This window comes from Macaca fascicularis, chromosome 3 (genome assembly GCF_037993035.2).
Source record: "Macaca fascicularis isolate 582-1 chromosome 3, T2T-MFA8v1.1".
Lineage (NCBI taxonomy): Eukaryota > Metazoa > Chordata > Mammalia > Primates > Cercopithecidae > Macaca > Macaca fascicularis.
The window spans coordinates 198,562,809-198,572,412 of NC_088377.1; the positions used below are offsets into that span (position 1 = coordinate 198,562,809).

At 44.8% G+C, this 9,604-nt stretch overlaps 1 protein-coding gene across 7 annotated transcripts in view; it reads left to right on the top strand.

The window, feature by feature from the left end:
- The window catches only part of UBE3C (ubiquitin protein ligase E3C), a 138,623-nt gene extending 131,437 nt beyond the window's left edge, over positions 1-7,186 (top strand). For all 7 annotated transcript variants that reach the window (XM_005551280.3, XM_045388054.2, XM_045388051.2 and 4 more), the window contains one exon: positions 5,407-7,186. In XM_005551280.3, the coding sequence (XP_005551337.3) occupies positions 5,407-5,577 (171 nt within the window). In that variant the 3' untranslated portion in view covers positions 5,578-7,186. The remainder of the gene's footprint in view (positions 1-5,406) is intronic.
- Positions 7,187-9,604: the final 2,418 nt, after the last annotated feature.

Sequence of the window (9,604 nt, forward strand, 5' to 3'; positions counted from 1 at the left end):
TAAAGGAAGAAAATGTCTTTCAGTTGAAGTACTATAAATAGCAAAGGCAGGCAGGCATAATTTTAAAGTTATGAAACTCCTTAGTGCCAGATTATTGGAGAAGAATAACATCTGCTAAAGCTAATTAAAGTTTAATATGTTTAATAAATGTGATTGTTACAGACAAAAAATCATTAAAGTGCTGTAGAAAATTGTTAAGTTACCATCAGGCCACATAATAAATGGATGATTTTTCTCACTCTGAATTAATGCAAATTCCCGTTGTACTGTATTTAATTATGCACAAAATGGTGCCCTTGACTCAGATTTCAGTGAAGAACTTCATTTTTTCACTTTTAAGACTCCAAGTAGGAAATTCAATTAGCCTTGTGAAAGAAACACTAAATGTGGCATTTAATTGCAAAATATATTTTAAGCTTTTCATTTATGCAGTGACTTTGCCAGCATCACTGACCCCCTCATTCAGAGATCCTTTTCTGTTTCAAAAATGCGATGCTTCCGTTTTAGTATATTCAAGCATTTGTGAGAATTATTGCCCTCACACACTCAGAATGCTGAATAATAAGTGTGATAAATGTTCTTTCTAGTTCTCCTTTGGTTCTCGTTCTAACATTTTTATGAGAGATTTAAAGTAGCAAATAAACTGTAATTAGAAAAAAAAGACAATGGATTTTAGCACATATTATATGCCACATATATATTTTTAATGACGTTTATATTTAACAGTAGAGAGACCTACAAAGATCGGTAATAAGAATCATGTCAGTCTCTTCATAGCTTTTTTTTTTTTTTTTTTTTGAGATAGAGTTTCGCTCTTGTTGCCCAGGCTGGAGTACAGTGGTGCGATCTCTGCTCACTGCAGCCTCCACCTGGGTTCAAGTAATTCTCTTGCCGCATCCTCCCGAGTAGTAGGGATTACAGGCACCTACCACCACCCCCAGCTAATTTTTTTGTGTTTTTAGTAGAGGCAGGAGTTCACTATGTTGGCCAGGCTGGTCTTGAACTCCTGACCTCCGGTGGTCTACCCACCTCAGCCTCCCAAAGTGCTGAGTACAGGCATGTGCCACCACGCCTGCCCTCTTCATAGCATTTTGTGGGCTGTGCTCTTACTAGTTTTACCCTTAACATAAATTATATGCTAACCTCAACACATAATTGAAACAAAATCCAACCGAAATGCGGGTGTGGCCAGTTGGGTGCCTGTCGTTCTTTGTGACAGCTTCAGTGCTTCCAAAGGTTCCTGCAGAATGGGACATTGCTCTAGTTTTATTCATGTTCGACTACAGTTGTTAGGAGGTAATTACCTTTTCTATTTTTTTAATTTTTAATTTTTTTATTTTTGAACATAAGATTGTATTGTCTTCATAATAAAACAAAAGATGACACTTAGAGCTGGATCTCTTGGCCCTTCCTCCTCTTCTCTCCTCCCAGTTCAGAATGCTCCCATCTCCTTATAGCCAGCATTCTCTTAGATCTGCACCTATGCTCAACGCCCTCAAGCCTCAGCACAAGTTTCTTCACAGTTCTAGTCTTTTCCCAGAAAATCAGCTTAGTCTGCCCACCGTAGCCGCTCTGCTTCCTGTCCTAATGCCACTTTCCCCGGGCATACAGAGAATCCATGCCCTTTTGTACCGTGGCGCTTTGTGGGGTTGCCACACTTACAGAAAGTCGAACGGGGGCCGGGTATGGGAGGCTGAGGCAGGCGGATCACCTGAGATCAGGAATTCTTGACCAGCCTAGCCAACATGGCGAAACTCCATCTCTACTAAAAATACAAAAATTAGCTAGGCATGATGATGGGCACCTATAGTCCCAGCTACTCGGGAGGTTGAGGCAAGAGATTTACTCGAACCTGGGAGGCAGAGTTTGCAGTGAGCCGAGATTGTGCCCTTGTACGCCAGCTTTGTTGAGAGAGCAAGACTCCGACTAAAAGAAGAAAAAAGTGTAGCAGGTTTCAGGAACATTCACCAGGTTTGTGGGAGCGCTGTTGGCACAGAAAGCACATTTTTTTATATTGTTGGATTTTTTTTTAACCTTCCAATAAAAGTAATGTTTTCATTATAGAAAATTGGAAATTGTGATCAAGTATAAGAAATCTATATTTTCTCCCATTCTAACCATTATTATGTTTTTTTATGTTTCCTTTTATTAGTACACGTTTTTATCTACATACATGAGTGTGTGTTAATGTATATATGCATAATTTTTTCTGTTTTTGGTAGAGGTAGGATCTTGCTCTGTTACGCAGGCTGTCTCAAACTCCTGGCCTTGAGTGATCTCCCACCTCAGCCTCCCAAAGCACCGGTATTACAGGTGTGAGCCAACATGCTTGGCCTGTTACACACACACAGACACACCCCTGGTATTACAGATGTGAGCCTACATACTCGGCCTGTTACACCCACACACACACATATATATATTGTTAAGACACAGTTCACTCTTATTGCCCAGACTGGCTTGCAATGCGTGATCTCGGCTCACTGCAGCCTGCAACCTCTGCCTCCTGCCTCAGCCTCTCAAGTAGCTGGGATTTTACAGGCCTGCACCACCACAGCCGGCTAATTTTGTATTTTTAGTAGAGATGGGGTTTTGCCACGTTGGTCAGGCTGGTCTCGGAAATCCTGACCTCAGGTGATCCACCCGTTTCGGCCTCCCAAAGTGCTGTGATTACAGTCATGAACCACTGCTCCTGGTCATGTAATTTTTAAATATAATTTTAGCTGTATTCTGTGTTCAGTTTTATAGGCTACCTTTTTTACTCAACATTACGTCAGGATCATTTTTCCTCGTGTTATTCTTTGAAATATTTTTAATGGACTTTGTGGTGTCCCATCATGTGAGTTTACCGGTTTACTTCCTGTTCTTTAGTTGTTGACAGCTCTTCTTCACTGCCATGCTGTGAACCTCTTGTGCATCAGTTATCACGTGCGCCTCTAACCATTTCTTAGAGTGCAGTCCCAGGAGTTGTGGACATGGGTGAAGCTCCTGCTCCTGTTGCCAGGCCCACCTCTCAAGACTTTCGTGTACACATGTGCAGTGAAGGGCTGACCTAGTTAAGTCTCTGAAATCCGTGCCAGATACTAAATCTGCACAGGCTGGGACCGTGAGCAGACTGAGGGCAGTCTGTGCCTTATTGTCTTGCGGTTGGAAGAGAACACGTAAATCACGTGTCTCCAATTTGAGGCAAGTAGCTAATGATGTTTGTGTATAAGAGGAAGGTGGAGTTATTGGTTCTCTGTGGCCATCAGAGGACCGACATTCCTATAGGTCTCATGCATTAAGTCTGTGTTCGGCAATCCCTAACAGAATTTTTGCCTACAGATACGTTTGCACAGTTGTGCAAACTAAGTACATATTCATTGCATCATTTTTTGTAAGAAGCTGAGAAAATTGCCCACCAGCACATCGTGCCACACACGTCCATGGAACACCATGCAGCCTCACCATTGATAGGGAAGATGACCGAGACACATTATCAGATGAGAAAAGCAAGGCACGGAATAGTGTGTCTAATGTGCTCACTGCCTCAATTTTAAAACTAGAGGAGGGAGAACGTTTTCTCGTACATGCATTAAATCTCTGGGAGCACTTGAGACGCTGAAGCGTTGGTTGCCCATGGGAATGGGAGCTGGGCGTCTGAGACAGGGTGAGAATTTTCACACTGCACCTTAGACACCAGAGCGTCACGAACGTCTGAAACAATATTCAGATTTCCCGATCATCTTGCTTTTTTGGTTAACAATTATTTAAATTCTGGCACAAGCAAGCCATCATGCATTTCATCATGCATTTGGCCCACCTCCCTCAATTTTGCCTTGTAATTTAATTAATAGGGGAACTGGAACTGGGGCCCGGTGCGGTGGCTCACACCTGTAATCCCAGCACTTTGGGAGGCTGAGGTGGTCGGATCATGAGGTCAGGAGATTGAGACCATCCTGGCTGACACGGTGAAACCCCATCTCTACTAAAAATACAAAAAATTAGCCAGGCGTGGTGGCGGGCACTTGTAGTCCCAGCTACTCGGGAGGCTGAGGCAGAAGAAAGGCGTGAACCCGGGAGGCAGAGCTTGCAGTGAGCCGAAATTGCACCACTGCACTCCAGCCTAGGCGACAGAGCGAGACTCCGTCTCAAAAAAATAAATAAATAAAAATAATAGGGGAACTGGGTTGCACTACGTTGCTTCTTTGTATCTCTTGAAAACCGATAGAGGTCTCATCAGATTCTAAATTTGAGTTTTTCTTTTTTTGGCAATAATATCACATAGATAATGTCGTATGCTTCCCATTCCCTTAATCATCGTAGAGATCCACTTCTCGTGAGTCATCTCCCCACAATGCTGGAATCAATCTCCGTGTCAAAATTCCTCTTGATTTTAGTGGTCACTTATCATCACTGCCTAGATCCATTGTTTAATGTGCTTCTAAAACAGCCGTGTTCTAATTACATAATTGTATCATGTATTAGCTGGAATTTTCTATTTAAAAACAGCTTTGTTTCTTCTCACCAGTTATTTGGTTAACCCGAGGAATAGCTTGTACAGGAAAGATAGAATAAATCTTGATCCTTTTATAGACAGGGTCTCGCTGTGCATTGCCCAGGCTGGAGTGCCATGGTGTGATCATACCTCAGTAATCTCGACCTCCTGGACTCGAGAGATCTTTTCACCTCAGCCTCCCAAGTAGCTGGGAATATAGGGGCACACCACTCACCACACCTGGCTAATTGTTTTGATTTTTTGTTTTTAGTTGAAATGAGGTCTTGTTATGTTGCCCAGGCTGGTCTCGAACTCCTAAGCTCAAGCCATCCCCTAGCTAGGCCTCCCACAGTGCTGGGACTGCAGGTGTGAGCTATGCGCCTGGCCTGGAATGTTATTTATCCCTTTTTATGCCTGAAGCACAGTGCACAGTTTTTTATATAATTTAGAATTAAGCCATCAACGTAATTTTTTTAAAAAGCAAATGTGGGCCGGGCATGGTGGCTCACGCCTGTAATCCCAACACTTTGGGAGGCGAAGGTAGGTGGATCATGAAGTCAGGAGTTCGAGACCAACCTGGCCAATGTGGTGAAACCCCATGTCTACTAAAAATACAAAAATTAGCTAGGCATGGTGGCGGGCGCCTCTAATCCCAGCTACCTGGGAGGCTGAGGCAGGAGAATTGTTTGAACCCGGGAGGCAGAGGTTGCTGTGAGCCGAGATGGCACCACTGCACTGCAGTATGGGCAACAAGAACAAGACTCAGTCTCAAAAAACAACAACAACAAAGCAAATGTGGTTTCAGGAAAATGTGACTGCAGCGGTAACTTTTTACTGATTTGAGTTGGCACATTTTGTGTGCTTTGTATTAAAACTCATGTAATACCATGCTTGTTACAGTGACATCTTGTACACATGCTGTTTTTCAGGAGTTGTATCCCGCATTTTGTATTCACAACGGAGGCTCTGACCTTGAGCGGCTCCCCACAGCCAGCACCTGCATGAACCTGCTGAAGCTCCCTGAGTTCTATGACGAGACACTTTTGCGAAGTAAACTTCTCTATGCTATTGAATGTGCTGCTGGCTTTGAGCTGAGCTGAAGCTGATGCTGGGATCCGACCCCTGCAGAGAACCAGTGCTTCCTTCGTCAGCAGCGCTCCCCAGACCCACGAGGATACTCAAACTGCACGCCTGAGGCTCTCCCAAGCTCCTTCTTTCATTCTGCCATTCCTCCCTCTCTTCCTTTTTTAAATGATTTTTATTACGATGTGGTCACTTATTTAGAGGGACATTGCTTTTCAAATAACTTAAAATAACACGTTATGTGCCATGTGGCTACTTTAGTAACATTGCCAAGAAGAGCACAGATTCTAGACTAGTGGCATCTCAGCGAAATTAACCAAAGATGAAGCTTTGGCTTTGCTGATGAGATCAGAGCCCTCCTGAGCAGGCAGGGCCGCTCCAGGTTCAGACAAGGCTGCGCGGGCGGCAGAGATACAGGGTCTGAGGCTGAGGCGCCACGGGGCCGCTGCTGCTCATGTTGGATTGTTTACAAGCCTCATTATTAAAACTGAAGGCATTTTTTTCTGCTGCCTTTCCCAGAGTGGTTAGGTTTGGAAAAGAGATGACGATGGTAATATTTTATTTGTGCTTTTTAAGCCATTTCCCCAAATGGGACTAGCATGCTTGTTTTCAGTATACCATGGCCTGCCTCATGATGGTTTGGAGATACTGTCTGTGGATGTGAGGTGGGGACTTCATTCATTGTCCTATTTCTATCTCCACTTTGTGCCTGGAGAGCTTTCAGGGGAGGTGGAAGAGGAGGGTCTGCCCAGCTCCTGCAACATCTGTCACCCACTATACCCAGTTACTTGGGGGGAGGACAGACACTGGGTGTCGTTAAAGTCGTTTGAACCAAAGTGGCAGCTGCATCTTTGTCCCGATGCTAGCCGTGCCGGTCTCTCCATCATCCGCTCGCCCTCCTTGCCCCTGGGCTGCGCCCACTTGTCTTCCTGGATATTTGGGGGTGACTGGCCGTGCTCAGCACCCTCTGCTTCCTGGTGCTGCTCTGACTCGAAGACGGGACAGTCCCTGGTGCAGATCCAGGGAAGGGGAGTGTCAGTAGTTCTTGCAGTAGGCACTTTATCAGGACCTGACTTGTTGCTGGGTGGTTTTAGTCTCAACAAACAGAAACGTTTCAAAGCGTCAGCTGTGGGAGCAGAGTGACCCTTTGCTGATGCTGGGGGAGGGGATTTAAATCCTCATTCATCTCTTCTGTCTAGTGTTTTACTGTCACTGGAGGCTCTGTGGGCTGTCATAGTTAATTGACCATAATTAGCAATATACTTTTAAACGTGGGAAAGCTGAATGACACTTTTAAGACAATGAACATGATCAAAACAAAATGTGTAATTTCTTAATTTGAATAATAAATTAAGCATTTAAATGCTATTCGTAGTCTTGATATACAGAAATAAAATAATTAGGGTTGGTCTTTTTTATTTTAGGTTGTTTTATGTTGAATGTTCTATATCTTATTAGTTAATTTGTATATTTTATTATCAGTATTTTGGAAATAGCATATCTGAGACTGAAGAGAAATTGACAATTCACTTATTTGTGGTTTTTTTCCTCAGCTATTCTGAGCTTATTTATTTATTTGTATGTTCTAATGGCTAAACATTTACATTAAATGTTTTTTTTTCCCAAGACTGTGTTGGAGTCCTACCCCAGATCGTTGTGATTAGTGCCACTCTGCTTTTGTAAAGCCACAGCTTCCGAATGGTACTAGTTTTATCACAGGTGCTTGCATGTCTCCAGCTAATGGAGTATAGTGAGATGGCCGACACTCCCTGAGAATCAGAGGTCCTCGGGAGCAGTGCCTGTCATCGGGGCTGGGCTGAGCGTGGCTCCCAGGCCGGCAGCCGGTGTGCTCCTATCCAACCAGCCACGGGTGTTGCCTTCCCGAGTCTCCCATTGGGTCTGGCATTAGTTCTTGAAAATTTTCTGGAGGAAGTTTCTTTGTTTTTTGTTTTGTTTGCGCTTTTCTAGGTTCTGTCCTACTTTCTGCTTTCTGGTAATTTTGTACACAAACCTAAATGTTGCCTTGGGGTTATTGAGATACTTCTCATGAGGTGGTATCTGCAGAGAGATCTTTGTTTTGGTATCCTGAGCTTGTTAAGGCAGCTTTATCAATTGCAGTGGTTTGCACGATGGTGTGTGCTTTTGCGGAGTGTGCGAACCCAGGTACTGTCCCACCCCATCGTGAGCCTGCAGTCTACACTCTGTGCATCCGTGCCGTTGACAGGCAGGCCTCCAGTGGTGGAACTGGGAGCACGGGAAAGGCAGTGGTAGGGTTAATGACTCCTTCCAGGAACTTCCTGAGGAGGTGAGTGGTGAACCTGAAATAATTGAATGCGTCAGCTTTCTCATACTTTAAAGAAAAATAAACAGCTAAAGGCATCCAGTTAACTCAAATAGAAATTCAGAGCATGCTCAGCTCGTTCAGATTCGCCGCAAGCATCACAGCTAGCAGGATAGTCTAGGAAGTGTCGCAGCCACCCTGTGCATCCCTCACAGAACAGCAGGTTCACCTGGAGGTTTTTCTAATGAGAGATGACCTAGACTTCCCAAACACGGGCTGCGAGTGCCACACTGCGGCATGCTGGGATCAACCCGGGGTGGGGGGGGTTCCTGGTGCTTGGATGGTGGCCAAAGTTGGTGACCTGAAGAGACTGGTGACCAGCATGTCCAGGTGGGAGAAGGCACTGACCACACAAAGGTCTCTGCTTGCAGAAAAGTCTGAGGGTAAGTTCTTGAGGCTAAGTGCTTTGTGCCTCGGCTGATTGATCTGCGGAACAGGGACAGTCTAGAGGCTTAGGTTTCACGGGAGCATTCTGGAGATGTGATGGGCATTGCAGACAGGCTTTTGACTTTAACATACTGTGAACACAATAGAACCATGTTTGAATTTGTCTCCCTAGGTGACTGGCATCATAGGTTGCAAACATCGCATCTTCAGAAGCTCTAACAGCTTACAAGGTTAGAATAGTTTTGACCAAGGTCTTAATGATGAAAATGTTGCTGTATAAAGGCAACATTTCTACATTACTACTACTTTTTCTTCTGCAGAAGTAGGCAGAAAACAGTAATCTCTTTAAATACTGATCTCTTTTTATGTGCATTTTTTTTTTTTTTTTTTTTTGGGAGACAGTCTTGCTCGTTTGCCCTGGCTGGAGTACAGTAGCACTATCTGGACTCACTGCAACCTCCGCCTCCGGGGTTCGAGTGATTCTCCTGCCTCAGCCTCCCGAGTAGCTGTGATTACAGGCGTGAGCCACTGCGCCCGGCCCCACTTTTGCTTTAAAAGGATGGTTCACGTTCTGATTACCGAGATGGACTGCTGTGGTTTGGATTCATCGATTGCCCACTTCTAAATGTTGACAGGAGGCAGTGTCCATCATTAGCTTATAACTGAAGGCCTTATTTATGTTCAAAATACTGAGCTGAAGATCTCTTGACACCAATTTTCGGGTTCAGATAGGAACTCCCACCACCAGCCTCGTCTTCCCTGACCCAGGAGAGGGCAAAAGCAAGAGCAGAGGCTCGAAGGGTGTCACAGGAGGGAACCATAGCCAGCCAACTGGTGCTGCCTAGAGAGGCAAACAGCAGAAGTCGTTGGGTTTTTCTTTCTGCACGATCCAGAATGAAGGCACATCTGTTGTGCTCATTAAGGCAATTTTATGTCATGAGAAGCAGCTTATTTTCAGTCTTGAATTTATTGTGGAGGGTGTTCACATATTGAGTCACCCAAAAAGGATTCAGTTGCTGGGAATGTTTCTTAGATTTGTGTAGCACAAGGTCTAGGCGTCTCCTTGAACTGCCAGGATTGCAGACAGAAGTCTGCCTCCATGAAGGGCGCTCCACGCCTTCACAGCTCAGGACCCGCGTGTGAACTGGCCAGCATCACTCCACGTACGCGCTGTGCTAGGTACTGGGATGGTGCTGATGGACTGATGAGTTGGAGGTGATGACTGAATAGATGCTGTTGTGCTCACATCCACAGGACCACAGACTTGACAGGACCAGAGCTGGTAGAGCTCATTCAAGTGTGGGGGGAGGTGGTCA